The sequence below is a fragment of the Strongylocentrotus purpuratus genome, unplaced genomic scaffold, assembly GCF_000002235.5.
Source record: "Strongylocentrotus purpuratus isolate Spur 01 unplaced genomic scaffold, Spur_5.0 spur5_contig_867, whole genome shotgun sequence".
NCBI lineage: Eukaryota > Metazoa > Echinodermata > Echinoidea > Camarodonta > Strongylocentrotidae > Strongylocentrotus > Strongylocentrotus purpuratus.
In genome coordinates, this window is record NW_022145576.1 from 165020 (window position 1) to 180854 (window position 15835).

General features: G+C 38.3%; 1 protein-coding gene across 1 annotated transcript in view; it reads left to right on the forward strand.

The window, feature by feature from the left end:
- The window catches only part of LOC585218 (dynein heavy chain 10, axonemal), an 85925-nt gene that overhangs the window by 13747 nt on the left and 56343 nt on the right, over positions 1-15835 (forward strand). The window contains exons 15-30 of the mRNA XM_030975036.1: positions 111-299; positions 1726-1886; positions 2543-2737; positions 3784-3910; positions 4675-4839; positions 5560-5835; positions 6303-6405; positions 7188-7366; positions 8243-8454; positions 9111-9267; positions 9539-9772; positions 11181-11537; positions 12022-12245; positions 12871-13039; positions 13988-14088; positions 14543-14726. Coding sequence (XP_030830896.1) covers positions 111-299; positions 1726-1886; positions 2543-2737; positions 3784-3910; positions 4675-4839; positions 5560-5835; positions 6303-6405; positions 7188-7366; positions 8243-8454; positions 9111-9267; positions 9539-9772; positions 11181-11537; positions 12022-12245; positions 12871-13039; positions 13988-14088; positions 14543-14726 — 3033 coding nt within the window. The remainder of the gene's footprint in view (positions 1-110; positions 300-1725; positions 1887-2542; positions 2738-3783; positions 3911-4674; positions 4840-5559; positions 5836-6302; positions 6406-7187; positions 7367-8242; positions 8455-9110; positions 9268-9538; positions 9773-11180; positions 11538-12021; positions 12246-12870; positions 13040-13987; positions 14089-14542; positions 14727-15835) is intronic.

The window sequence follows — 15835 nt, forward strand, 5'->3', positions numbered from 1 at the left end:
ATGGCTCTCAATGATGTTTAAGTCTAATTTAGAGTTAAGTTCGACTTAAGATCTTTGTGAAACACCCCCTGGAATTTTATTTCTCTGATATGCCATTCTACATGTACTAGGAATTCTATGACCACATTGAGAGGGAGAGGCTTCACATGTACGAGACTCTGTCCAGGAAGTACCGAGCCATAGGACCCCTCCTCACCAAGATGGAGGGTCTGGTGGTCCATACTAACACTGGAAAGTCTCCACGTCTCAATGCATACTATGCCTTCTGGGAGAGGAGAGTCTATGAGACTCTCAAAAGGGTAAGATACAGATTTGTATATATTTTTTTTTATTGCAATATATTTAATCGGGATAAGATGAATCAGTTTATACATTGTAGATACAAAATCTAATAAAAATGTAAAAATGTAATACACAGAAATATGTATAATTTAAATCACCAAAGCTCACGAGCATAGATAAAAACAGTATAAAACTAACATAAAACTAACATATAAGAATAATTCACATTAGAAGTAGTAAATAAGCACCAAAAAACTAAACAAACTACGATGTAATAATTCAAATTTACAGCGGAAAAACATAAAATCACTTAAAATATCACCAAAAAGATTAGAAGAGGAGAAAAGATATCAGGAAATTGGTAGAAAGTTGAGAAGGAAAAAGAGAAAGAAAGAAAGAGTAAGAGAGAGGGAGGGGAAAAGGGAGAATGAATAAGATTGCTATTTTGTAGAAATTGGTGGAGTGGAATCATTCTTATCACTGGTTATAACTGGTGGATGATGAGGGCGGGCAAAGACAGAGATTTTTAGATGGAGACAGCTATTTGTTTGTATTAGGAGTAGCTTGCAAGACTACATCTACTTTTTTAACAGTGGAAATTGCATTAGTCCATTGAACATCTGTTACTTCAGTTTTGAAGTATGAACCCATCGTGAAGTTGATATTTTTTTTCTGTATGGATGTTCACTGTTCAGTTTTTAGTCTTTTTAGTAATGATTTTAAAGCTGGTGGTTCAGTTAATGGAGAGAAATTCGGAAGGGTTGTAAACTGAGATAACTTTATTAGTGTTTTAAAATGTTATTTCAAACATAACAGTTATCATTGTAATAATTTATTTATATATAACATAAAATGATAGCTGTTTAACCCCTATTCATATTTACAATAACTTAATACACATCTGTTGATGTATTAACTGGCAATGATACTATTTATTTCCCATCTTATACCAGTACAATTTGGTACAGATATTTAAATGTTAATGACGTTAAAGGGATCCGGTAACTTTATCTCAGATTCTGAAACAAAATCCAGGATTTAGCTCATGTTGCAATGATAATTATAAATCTTTAGGTCAGTCAGGATGCCCGTCTGATTATCAAGATATTGATGATTGGAAATCAAAACCAAATTTTGCGTTTTCCTAACGGCTTTCATAACACTACAGTCTATTCAGGAAAACGAGTATGGTAAAACTGGTCACTCAAAGATTTTTACTTTTTTGAGGCCCTTTAAAACTCAAATTTGTTAGGGCTTCAATATTACACCATATCACAGACACTGATAACACGTAAGGCCGTGCATCTCAGATTTAACTTTGTTAAATGATGTCTTTAATATTATTCATTTTCCATCATGATATCCTATTACGTGAAGCTCTCGAAGCAAACTGGCCTCATCAATGTCATCTAAATCAGATTCTTTCCTTTCTTGCTTTATCAGATGGTGATCAGGAATCTGAGTGAGTTCAACCGAGACACGGTGACCAACAAGCCTCTATTCCAGATAGAAGCCATGCTATCTGCCCCAGAGATCATCCTAGCCCCAGCGGCTAATGAGATCTACAAGCTCACCATGCAGTGTGTGAGAGACCTGGTGGAAGGGTTAGTGATATGCTATTGAAAGTTATCTGGGATATTATTGTACTTTTGTAGCAAACCTCAGTGAACTTTGTATGTGTGGGTGCAAAGCAACGTGACAGTACTTCCAGACTACACATCAATCAGTTATACCAGAAGGGGGACCAAAGGTTTACAATGATTTAGTTCGCTTTTTGCCTCCCAGGCACAGGTGACGCCAAGTACTTAATACTAATAATAATGTTATTAAGTTGACATCAGCTAATAAATTGTACTAATAATTTAGATAAAACAAGCCTATTGCTACTTTCTGCAAATTTCTGAATGTGGGGAGCAATATGTAACACAAAATATTAAGATTCTACTTAAATTACAAAGATTGACAAGTTTGCATGAAATTTTTTGTAATTTCTTTCAGTTTTTCTTAAATTTAGGACTTGTGAATAAAGATACAGTGAACTGAAATACAGAAATGTTCATGCGCTTGAATACAACAATATGATACTCTTTGGGCAAAGAAGAAAAATGGCAAATTTTGATTTAGTGGAGGTTTAGTACAAACTCATCATTCATACGTCACTTGTCTCCTAACCAGAATTAAAAACTGTGTGCTCGATGCATAATATCTGCCTCTTTAATGCCAACTTATTTTTTACAATCTTTGTTTGTCTTGTTAACAGAACCAAGAACTTTGTGCGTTGGATGCACGGCACCTGCATCGAGACTCCGCCACAGAACGTGGATGGCGAGGATGAGCCGTACATCTTCAGTTTCTTCTCGGACATCTCAGCTGACCCTGCGGTCATTGAGCTGGTCCAGACCACCTCAACGTCCATGCAGAAGTCACTGACCAATCTCACCAAGTATCTCAACAGGTCAGTTTCTAAGTCAGTGACCGAGTTCTTGCTTGCCCTCCCTTTTCATGATCAATCTTTTGAAGAGGCCCAATACCCCAAACTGTTTTGCTGGAGTTCTGTGGTTACATCCTATATTCAGTATATATTTAGCCATAAACATAAATTCTCTAAAAATATGATTTAAAGATAAACTTTAGTACTGGTAATGCGATTGCATTGTGAAAGAAAAGGTGTGGAAAGGATCAGAAACAGTTGATCATGTAGCATGTATGTATTGGTGTGCACTGCAAGGTTCTGGAGTCATCAAAATCATAATAAATTTGACCGAGTCTTGGTAAAGTAACAAGCACTGTACACAGAAAGCTATATATGGGACGACACACATGGTCTCGGGGCTAGTACTACCTTGATTTCCTTGTCTTTCTATGCTCATTACTCAGCCAGTAAACATTTTCTTCCAAAATTGTTTGGCACATGTCATTTATTTGTAATCTTGAACATTCAGTGTAAGTTTCGTTTGATTCTGTGAGAATTAATTTTCTTTTTTTACCAGATCTGGAGTTTATCTTTAAGGTTAATACCAAAATCAAACTGTAGGAAGAGTGAGCAGTGATGTTTAAACAAACTAGTTGAAGCATTCGATTGTGTTTGCAAGTAAACTCATGTGTAAGCCTTGCTATGAATATACCTCTATATTAATTGTTAACCATCTGAATGTGTCATATACTGTTTTAGATTTGATGTCTTCAACTTTTTCTTGGTATATATTAAACAGGGTGCCGCACCAACTCTTTTGGAAGAGGGTCTAGATTTAAGTTTTTAGAGTCTCTATCCATGAGCCCTACTTATGGTGGGAAAAAAATGATATCTTGGGGTTCCAGACCTAGATTTTGGGCGCCCTTGTGTCCCCAGCGTCTGTTAGTGTCGAGCTCTGTTTTATAACTATGTACAGTGTATGTTTACATTCAAAATGATTATGACTTAGAAAGTGAAGCACCTTTAAAACATGGGATTGGTATGAATGATGTTTATATCAAGTGATTTGAATTTCTTTTTCGCCTCAGATGGAAGAGATACAGACCTCTGTGGAAGTTGGATAAGACCATCATGCTCGAGAAGTTTGCTAGCAAGAATCCAACCTGTGTGGCGTATGATGACAAACTACAGTTCTACTCCAAGCTAGCTACTGAGGTACTATTATATTCAGATACAGTCATTTAAAATGAGGGTTTCGAGTGTGCATTCGGCCAGGTTTTTATACAAGACTGCCTAGGAATTGTGTTGCCTTGGAATTCCATCAAAATTTGGACTTCACGCATTGATCTCTCAATCAAAAGCCATGACATATTAATTAAAAATAGTTCATAATTTATATTCATTGTGTTTATTCAGCTTTGAGTTTTCCAATTCATGACACAATTGCATTGCTTCAATCTTATTTGAATCTGAGTTTTGTTCTTTGCACGTTTTTAATTAATCATTGTAACATTTGAAGATTATTTTCATTAATTCAATGTTTTACGTAGATACTGGTGTTCAAACACGTTGCTTGAAATGTGTATGGGAAGCACTTTAGAAAAATTGAGCGGAAGATGCAGCCATACAAATAGTAACATTCAGTTCTTGTATAGTGCATATCACATTAAATAACATCTCTATGCGCTTCCAAAGAGCTTTGGAAATTATTACCCTAGCTTTAGCTTCGGCAGCCATGATCAGCGCACAGTGCATTTCAAGGAATAATCCTACCAGGTACCCATTTACTTCACCTGGGTCAAGTGAGGCAAATATAGATTAATATCTTGCCAAAGCACATACATGTAAGTGCCGCAGCGTGACTTGAACCTTGGACCTTGTGATCCGCGGACCACAACACCTCTACAATACAATACAAACACAGTTGTTTCTATTTTTTAAACCTGTTTCATCTTTGTTTCATATTTGATCGCATGTAGGTCGGGAACCAGCCCAAGATCAAGGATGAGGACTGTGTCCGTCTCCACATGAAGCTCCTTGCTGACACAGTCCGAGACCACGCCCGCAAGTGGGTGGAGTCCCTCGGCCAGCTCCTGCAGGATGCTGTCAAGGAAGATCTGATGGGACTCAAGACTGAACTCACGGTTAGTTCCTCTTCACTTCTTTGCTTAAATTTATATATTGTTAGCTGCTTGCAAGGCCTTAAAGCCTATCTGCACTAGTTTGGCATGGAGGAATTAGACCGCCCTGCAAGGTCACTGGCAGGTGGTTATATCATCAAATCAGCTCTCAAAGAAAAAGGGCATCATGGGGGATCAACGGGCAGTGCTTAGGCATTGATGGCTGGATAGAGGGCGCAAGTAGCTATAAGTAGTGCAGTCCTGCTTTAAGAGTTATGTTTTGTCAATGGCAGTAATATCCTTCTTTTGATCAGCCGAAGGTATACATATATTTTTCCATTCTTGTTGTGTTATCCTACTTCCCATGTGTGTGTTCTTTTGTGATGGTTGCTTATCAGAATGAGCATTCCTCTTCACGCTGCACAATCTCAATCAAACTTCTTTTTCATGGAAAATCAATAGCGAGACTTTTTGGACTAGTAATAAATAATATCTGCCTTGCATCATAGTACGATTTGTCCTGACCATTGAACAAAAATTGCCAATGCAATATGGTAAACTTGTTCTGAACTAGTTCATTTGTGTACTCTTTTAATATTTTGTCTTTTAAATAATATCACATGGAGAAATTACATTCACATACATATATCTCTTGTAACTATTCAATAACTTTTTACATCAGTGATCATGCAATCCCAAAACAGTACATCTAATGTTTTTTTCTCTCTTGTTTTCTATGTTCAGGGCTTAGCCTCTGATTTGAAGAGAGCTCCAGACACGCTGGAAGATCTCAAGTTCGTGCTGCGCGTCATCTCTGACATCCGCGACATGTCTCTGACCGTTGACATGCGCATTGCCGACATCCTGGAACGCTACCGCACCCTGGCCATGTACAACCTACCCGTGACGGCGGAAGAGACGGAGACCTGTCTCAATATCAAGCAGATGTGGGATGATCTCGCCATGGAGTCGAAGCACGTTGATGCGAGTCTGGTGGTGGTCAAGAAGAAGTTCACTGAGGTATGTATGCCATATCTATACTTGCACATGCTGTATCCCTTTAATAGGGGAGGCGCGATGGCTCAATGGTAGAGCAGTGGTCTCGTAACCGGGAGGTCCTGGGTTGTCAACCAAATCGATGCGCTTGTGCCCTTTGGTAAGGCATCGATCCTCAATACCAACTCCCTCAGAGAGGACATAGAACTGGTTGCTTACTTCCAAGTATACAAGCATACAGATGCCTTCTTAGCAGTCAGGTAAAACAAACAAACAATTATTTAATATTAATATGAAAAATGGTCGCCACCTTGTTAATTGCAGCAGTGGAGATGCTCTCTGACATAGGTATTCCATTATAGATAGAATAGATCATTTCTATGTCTTGATTTAAAAATTTCAAAGTACTTATTGAAATGACATTGATATGATTCTTTGCTGTGAGCCAGGGTGCTCTCATGTTGTGGTATTGTTTGACTTTGTTCTTGCAGATCACCCAAGTACAAATAGGTGGTTTCAGCAAGGAGCTGAACAGCTTCCAAGATCGCTTCAAGATGGGTGGTCCTGGAGCAGTAGGCAATGATCTAGACAAAGGTAGGCATTGATCCCTGTATCATCTGTTCAGAGACAGAAGGGCATTAATCATACATGATCATATACTTTTTACACAGAGTTTAGGCCCTTCATACTCTCAAGAGACAATAACCCTGTCCTCATCAGCCCGAGTTTGCCAAATATCCTGCTATTATCAGACTCGGGATACTTCCCAAAACTCGAAATTGCGTCTTCACCAGACCGATATGCTCATCACAAATTAGCTCACTATTTCCCAAATGCAGGATATTTTGGAAACAAGACCAAGAATTCTCTGGATATTTTCTCGACCAAATATCCCCCTAATTGCAACTGCGGGCTGATGAAGACGCCAATTATCTAGATCATTTGCGATCAGGATAGTTTCAGTAGCGGATTATTTGGCAAACTCGAGCTGATGAAGACAGGCCTAACAAGTACTTATAATTATATCAATTCCTGAATGCCGAAGGGTTCAGTCAGATGTCAAAGAAAATCTCAAGTTCTTGGAGGAAGGGAATTTCATTTTGGGAGGAACGTAAATGGAGCTAATCTGAATTATTTATTGTGCTGTAGATGTGCTGTTTGAACCAACAGAATATGAAGAAAAGCTTGATGGAAATTATATTCAGTGTATTTGCAACTGATATCAGACCATGTGTTATGCTTTCAGATGAGGAATTCCGGCAAAATATCAGCCACTCCTTTTGGTTATATTACATGTATATGGTTTTTTCAATTGTATCAACGTCAAACAGAGCATGCATGACAAATTTCTTTCCCCTCCTCTTGCTTAAATTTAGGTGTGGAACTGCTGGAGCAGTTCAAGAAGGAAATGGCCAACTACGAGAGAGACAGACAAGAGTTAGCCAACGCTGAGAAACTGTTTGATCTGCCTATCACAATGTATCCTGAACTGGTCCAGGTCCAGAAGGAAATGAACGGTCTGGATAAGACATATGAAATCTACAAATCTCAAAAGGTAAGTAAACAATTTCAAGAATTTTACTCTCTTTCAACAATTTCTTGAAATCCCCACTGTACTATTTGTAGCTACTTGCTCCCTCTATATAGAAAACTTCCCCAATCGGTGCCCGTTGGTCCCCCATGATCCTCTTTTTCTTATGTTAATTAAGAGCTGACTTGACGAGAAAGCCACTTGTCAGTGACCTCGCTGGGTGGTCTAATCCTCTCTGGCCGAACTAATACAGACGGCCTCTAAATGTTTTACAGTTTTGGAAAGCATCACTTGACTTTCGTGATTGAAATTTTTATTCCTCAAATAATACAGACTTCCTTATCTTCTCGTTTAGTTTTTCGACTGAGGAGGGTTGAATTGAATTGAATTGATATGGTTTATTTATTAGAAAGAATTGACATGCAGCTTATTTGTGATATTGTCAGTTTTACAAGGTTATTGACTGACATTAATTCCATCGTAATAACAGCATCAGAATACAAAATTAATATGACAATGATGACATCACTTATTCATAGAAGATTAAAATAATAATGATGAGATGTCAATAAATGTTCGAGAGTATATGCAATTCTTTTGAGCGTATACAGGAACAGAGATTTTTGTAATAAATCTGTATGACTATATAATATCCTATATTAAAACAAACTTAAAAACCATGCAAGTTCCAAAAGAATGAGTTTTAATCTATAGGAGGCGCAGTTGTCTATTGAATTAATGCATGTACGTGTACATAGAAAAAAACTGGGATCACAGTAAAAGGTGTTTGAAGAAAAGAATCAATATACAGAGATACCAACCAGTACGATAATAAGAGTGAAATACGATATCGCCTTGGCATCTCTGAATATAACAATGATATTTGTTATTTTGTTTTAGGCTGCTCGTGAAGAGTGGGCTCAGACTCTTTGGGCAAACCTAAACGTGAACCACCTGGTGGATGGTATCGAGGGCTTCATCAAGACCCTCAAGAAGCTCCCCCGGGACATCAAGGGCTCCCGCACCGCTCAGATGGTGGAAGGGCGCATGAAAGAGTTCAGGGATTCTATCCCACTCTTTGTGGACCTCAAGAACGAGGCTCTCAGAGAGCGGTGAGTCAAGCACAGATTAAGTAATCCGACATTTGCTCCAGGCTGTATTGTATCAAAGAATCTGCTGGGTTACATTGTAGTAAACTACTCTAATAGGTACACTGTATTTCAGAGATATTATGGTGATTGGGTTCATACAGGCATACATGTACTCTAGCTCTACTCTTTGAAGAATATTCCCACCAAACATTTTCATTCACAATGACTTTAGAACATTACCATGTTCTTATTTCTCTCCTGGGTATGGAATTTGCAAATTCCATTCCCAAGCTATTGTCCTTCGCATCAAAAACCACGGTTAAGATTTTAGTATATATCTGATGATTGGATTAAGTTAATAGCCATACCAACCAAATATATGAAATTTGATGTCAAGATATGTTTCAAACTCTACAATATTTTGCGACGTATGGGACAGCAAATCACCAATACACTTGCCCTGTAGTAGTAGTAGTAATAGTCGCTCTATACAGAGCGAATTTATTTTGATTTCTTTCCACATAATATAAACAATGACAGACAATAATAAACATAGTGATATAACAGAAATTTTGCATTGAAATATCTTTGACAATGTTTTTTAATCTTGTAATGCAAAATTATTAATATTATCATTATTATTATTTAATCTTTTACTGTCTTGTTTTCCCTCTCAGTCATTGGAAGGAGTTGATGGTCAAGACTGGGCAGTCCTTTGACATGAACCCCGATACCTTCACACTGGACAACCTCTTTGCCATGGAGCTTCATAACTTCAAGGAAGTGATTGCGGACATTGTTACCAGTGCTTCTAAAGAGTTGAGCATTGAAAAGGCAAGTACACCATTGTTTTTATAAAGAACAATCAACTACAATGTACATATATAGTTGCTGTAGAGAAGTACGATGTACTGCAGTTGTAACTTTAATGAATTGACGTTGTTACCAGTATTCTTGTTTGAGCAGAAAAATACAAATAAGTACATGTACCTTTCTCTGTACCTCCAGAAAGTAAAGTTATTTGATCAGTAGATTTTTTTTAATATAATGTGCTATATAAGAATCTAATTATGATTATTATCATCATCTTGCTTTGATGATACAGGGTATCAAGGAAGTGACTGAGGTATGGGAAGGCATGAAGTTCAACGTCATCAAGTACATGAAGGGCACCCAGGAGCGAGGTCACATCGTAGGAGCGGTGGATGAGGTCATGCAGATACTGGACGACAACTCCATGAATCTTCAGAGCATGTCCGCTTCACGCTTCATCGGTCCTTTCCTAAACCAGGTCCAGAGCTGGGAGAAGAGTCTGTCCCTGATCGGGGAGGTCCTAGAGGTAAGCTATCCTTGTTGAACAGACCAGGGGGGTGTTTCACAAAGATCCTAAGTTGAACTTATCTCTAAGTTGGACTTAACAATTATGGAAAGCCGTTAGCATCTTTAAAAGTATTTTGTAAAAGTTATTTTAAAAGGCATAAGATGTTGATTCAAATTAGTCCTATTTTACATTATCAAGGAGATTTCATGTTCTTGATGTGGAATTTATAAAAAGTCTAATATATTTTCACTATTGAATATATTTTATTTGAAGGCTACAAATGGCTCTCCATAATTTTTAAGTCCAACTTAGAGTTAAGTTCGACTTAGGATCTTTGTAAAACACCCCCAGTTCCTAGTTACCTCATATTAGTCCTACAAATGACCCCATATCTACAGATCTTCTACACATGGAGAAGTCCCACTTGGCACATTTTAGAATAATCACTGCCAATGTCATGGATGTGCTTCATGAATACTTTTTGTTTGCCCTCTTGAAAAGAACACCTCCACATGTATTTCATAATAATAATAATAATAATAATAGCTCGTTCTTATATAGCGCTTTTCAGGACCGGAGGCCCTCACAAAGCGCTTTACAGATAAGTATATTATTACCCCGGTCATTGGACTCAGGCTTACCCGCACACAATTGCACATTCTCCACTCCCTGGGGAGCATTCCAGCCAGGCGTCATTTTTACATGCGCACACTTGCTAATCTATCCACATTAGCTTTCGCATCCTACCGGGTACCCATTTAACACCTGGGTGGAGAGTGGCAAATGTAGATCAATGTCTTGCCAAAGGACATTAGTGTTGCGGCGGGACTTGAACCACGGACCTTGTGATCCACAGTCCGGTGACTTATCCACTCGTCCACAACACCTCTACCTCATCTATGTAGCATTGATGCGTAATTGAATGATAACTTTCATGAGCACTTATCAAGTATTTGTCTTGGTAGGTTTTACAATTTTGGTACAGATGACCTTCATCACCCCATGCGCATATTGTATCTACAAACTTGCTTATTAAAATTAACAGTATCTCCGTAGTGAGGTTAGGCAGAAAGTCTTACGCAAGGCAGAAGGGTCCAAACACCATATGGTCATCGTGAGGGCATAGGCAATTACTAACTCAAATGCTTTTGTCATCCTACCGGGTCCCCATTTATCTCTTGGGTATTGAGTGGAAAATGTAGATTGATGCCTTGCCAAAGGGCATTAGTGACGCCTAGGGATAGAACTGCGACCTTTGCTTAAACCACTAGACTATGACACATGTATTGAAGAAAGGAAAAACAAATTGTAAGAGTTGATACTAGTAACCATAGTGGAGTTTTTATTGAAAACTTTTAGCTGTATTGGTTCAAGTAGTATTGAGATTAACTTTTCACTGATTGTTTTTGTTCTGTGTCACCTCTAGGTTTGGTTGGTGGTGCAGCGGAAGTGGATGTACCTTGAGAGTATCTTCATCGGTGGTGACATCAGATCACAGCTTCCAGAGGAGGCCAAGAAGTTTGATGCCATCGACAAAACTTTCAAGAAGATCATGCATGATACAGTTGCAAACCCCAAGATCAAGGATGCCTGCCACGCCCCGAACCGTCTGCAAGATCTAGAGATGATCAGCACCGGTCTGGAGAAGTGCCAGAAGAGTCTCAACGACTACCTGGACTCCAAGAGAAACGCCTTCCCGCGCTTCTTCTTCATCTCTGACGATGAGCTGCTCTCCATCCTGGGAAGCAGCGAGGCTACCTGTGTCCAGGAACATATGATCAAGGTAAGAATCGGACAAAGCTAATCAAATGTAGATCCATTACTTTCTAAAGAGGGGGGGGGGGCAACATTTAGAAATCTGAAAAAAATCAAGGTAATGTTTTTTAATACGGATGTTGTGGCTGATCATTAAGAGAACAGTGTTCTTAAACCTCACCTCAGTTCGTACCCGAAAGTGGGGTGCATTTGGTGGTAAGCTCACCACAGAGCAAGAGAGTCCCTAATCTGCACAAACTTTGCCAGCACTTGGCCATGCAGCCCCATGGACCCTACTGGTAATTCCTTTATCAGTTGTCAGTGCTCCATCTGTCTCCCTTTCAGACCATGGTAGCACCAGGAAAAGTGGTGAACTGGTGAGCTGAGCTCAAATGAGATGTTTTCCTAATGTTCAAGCCCCCCTTCAGGTATTACATACTGTCTTCCCAAGGTTTTTGGGGGGCACAAATTGACAGGCACTGAATCAATTCTTTCTTGTTTTTTGCCATCAGATGTTCGACAACATCGCGTCGCTGAAATTCCAAGAGGGCAACAACAAGGAGACGACCGCCCTGGCGATGGTGTCTGCGGAGGGAGAGATGATGAACTACCGACAGGTGGTGACCGCTGAGGGCAGGGTAGAGGATTGGATGACCTGCGTCCTGGAGGAGATGAGAAGGACCAATCGACTCATCACCAAAGAAGCCATCTTTACCTACTGTGAAACCAAATCTAGGTGAGCATGCACTGGCAGGCATATGGTTTCATATGTAGATGTTGAGCTGCTCTGCGTTATATTCACGTATTTAATGCGATGCGTTAATTGTTGTGAATTAATAATAATAATAATAAACCATTCTTATATAGCGCATATCACAAACATAAATTTAAGTCCCTGTGCGCTCAGACAAAAGAAAAGAAAGGATAATAGCAGACATGAGGAAAGAGAAGAGAAAGAATAACTGCTTTGTCATAACATTGTACTAATTTAACAAACCAAGAAATGTGTCTTTAAGAGACATTTTCTACTTAATTAATTAATTTGGATTGACCGTGTGACATTGCAATACCTATCGGTTAGTATTTTGCTTTTAAGTTGGCTTGGTGAAGTAAAGTAATCAGGTGTGATCTGAATGCAAGTTAAGACATATTACTTTATAGCCAAGCAAACTGCTAAGTATAAATACTCTTAATTCCCATACTAAATTGAATACGGCCCTGGGCTTTTCTTTAATCTCTACTGCTGATTTTGTCAAAACGTGATTTTCCTTTTTTCTCTGCTCCTTTATTGTTGAGTTATCAATAATGTAATGTACCGGCAGTAATGTAATGTACCGGCAATCCCATCTTTATTTCTACAGGGTTGAGTGGATGTTCATCTACCAAGGTATGGTTGTCCTGGCAACCAATCAGATCTGGTGGACGTGGGAGGTGGAGGACGTCTTCCAGAAGGTCAGGCAAGGTGACAAGGTCGCCATGAAGACTTATGCCAAGAAGATGCACAAACAGATCGATGACCTTGTAGTCCAGGTAATTCGTCAAATCCAAAACATTTCTTGATATCCCGGTTCAGTCAGATCCAGGACAGATCGAGAACCTGATCTGTTCATTTTCTTCTCATGGAAATATATTACATTAAAAAACTTTTTTTACATTTCTCTATAATAAAAAAATTGCAAAAATAGGTTCGGAGGTCCATATCTGTCATTGAACATGAAAACAAAACAAACAAACAAAAATTCCCCAAATGTTCATGATTTAATGATAAATGTTTTGCAATTGATTGACAATTGATTTTGTTTCTATCATGATTTGATATTGATTAATTGTGGAGTGCCAGGAGTGTCCAGTTCAACAGACCTGAGCGCTATACAAGAACCCACTATTAGTACTATTTTCACAAGGGATATTTAATCTGTTTGATGCAATTAGATCTTTTATGTAACACATATTTTCCATAGACTCCAGCAAAAGTTAGAATTTATCAAGAGCTAAGTATTTAATCGGATAAGGTACAAGTACCTGTGATGTTTAAAGGTCATGACCAGTTCTGGTCATGCGTTTGCATTGTGAAAGAAACGTTGTAGAATCGATCAGAAAAGGTAGATTATCTATCATATAAGTATTTGGTATATACTGCAATGTTCTGGAATCATCAAAATGATAAGAAATTTGGCCCAGTCTTGGTAAAGTTACAAGCTCTGTACACAGAAAGATTTATATGGGACTATGGGATATCTATCCAGACCAGATTGATATGATAATTTACCAAATATATTGATCAGTAGGCGGTTTCCCGGCAAAATTAGTATCATCACGTATTAGTCAAAACATATTCTTTCACATGTTTGGTAATAAAACTTTCCATTTTATTTTTTGAGATGGGGGCGTTTTCAAAACTGGTCTATACCTTTAAAGAGATGCAACTCCAAATGAAATGCAATTGTTATATGTATGCCTGTCTTTGTATTCCACCAGGTTCGATCACCTCTGACAAAGAATGAAAGGTTGAAGTTCAACTCTGTTCTCATCATTGATGTACATGCCAGAGATATCATTGATGGATTCGTGAGAGACAGGTAATAAATTGATGATATAGTGGGGAGTGATTCAGGTCAAAGGTCACCCTATGATGAAGGAAAGACTCATTTTATGATAATTTGTAGAAGTTGCTTACATAATAGTTGGATCAAAGTTTAATTGTTGAAACAATGAAATATCTGTCGTTTAAATTAAGCGATGTGTGCAATGAGAATTAAACATATTTAGTATTGTTCATGTCTGACATCAGACTCATTGGTACAGTCAAACCTGCTTTAGCAACTACCTGTCTATAAAGAACACACATTCTATTTCCCTTGAAAATGGTGTCTCGTTGAAACATGTACTGAGGGAAACCTTTACATAAAGAACTTTTTTCTTGTCTCCCTTGAGCGGTCTTTATATACAGGCTTCACTGTATTACCGATTATAAGGCTCATGGAATTGATGGAAGAGATCAATTGACATGAAATTCTTCTGTTTCTTTTCTAGTATCCTAGATGCCAAGGAGTTTGAATGGGAGAGTCAGCTACGGTTCTACTGGGACCGTGATTCAGATGAGCTCAATGTACGTCAGTGTACAGGAACCTTCGGCTATGGTTACGAGTATATGGGACTGAACGGTAGACTGGTTATCACTCCTCTCACAGACAGAATCTATCTCACCCTCACACAGGTAGGTGCTCTAAACTTGCATAATTCTGTACCAGTCTGTAAAAAATCTGCCATGCATACCAGGGTCCTAATTAAGTGATCCTCTAGTTAACAGGTAGTTGAAAACAAATGGTGTTTCAGATTATATGACACTTTGCGCAATAATACTCCATTTTAATAATTAAAGCCTATCTCCACTAGTTTGGCCGGGAGGGATTAGACCTCCCTGCGTGGTCACTGGAAGGTGGTTATCTCATCAAAGTAGCTCTCAATTAACATAAGAAAAAGGGGAACATGGGGGATCAATGGGTACCGCTTAGGCATTGTTAGCTGTGTAGAGGGCGCTAGTAGCTGCAAGTGATGCAGTCCCGCTTTAAATCTTCAAAATTGCTTCTGGTCTGCCCTCTTGAGTGCTTTTGACCTTGACCTTCTTTCACTAACCATCTCTTTTTTATATGAAATAAACAGTCCTTCCTATGAAATCACTGTAGGGCAAAGCTATGATTTCAAACATTGATTTCATCGGCCAATAAAATGTAGACATAATGACCTGAATTCACGAAAGAGGTTTGAATTTAACCCATGGTGTAAAATTAGCGCAAAATAAGTGCGAAACAGTCAGATGTCCAATATTAGACCTACGCAAGGCAAGGTACGCTTATTTTGCGCTAATTTTAGACCATGGGTTATGTACATGTAAATGATGGGTTAAATTAAAACCTCCTTTGTAAAATTTGGGCCAATAAGTTCATTGAGACATTTCAGAGTAGTTTGAAATTGGATTAAAAACCTCAACATCAGTAATGCACACAAAATTGAATAAATAAATGCTAAAATGTTCAGAGCTGTTTGTTCTGTGTTACCAAAGGTAGAACGGATCTCTTTTCCATATTTCTTTGAAATTTTAGCTTTTTAGGAAGGGTTAGAAATTAAGTTTGAATACATGAACATGCATGGCTCATGTGTATTTTCTGAAAGCGTTGCTTGTCAAAGTAAACTTTAGTTTGTATTTATTTATATGTAAATTTGTTTCATCTTAAAGTGACTCGGTAACATTGCCTCAGATTCTGCTACAAAATTCTGGATTTAGCTCATGCTGCAATCATAATTATAAACCTTTAGGTCAGTCAG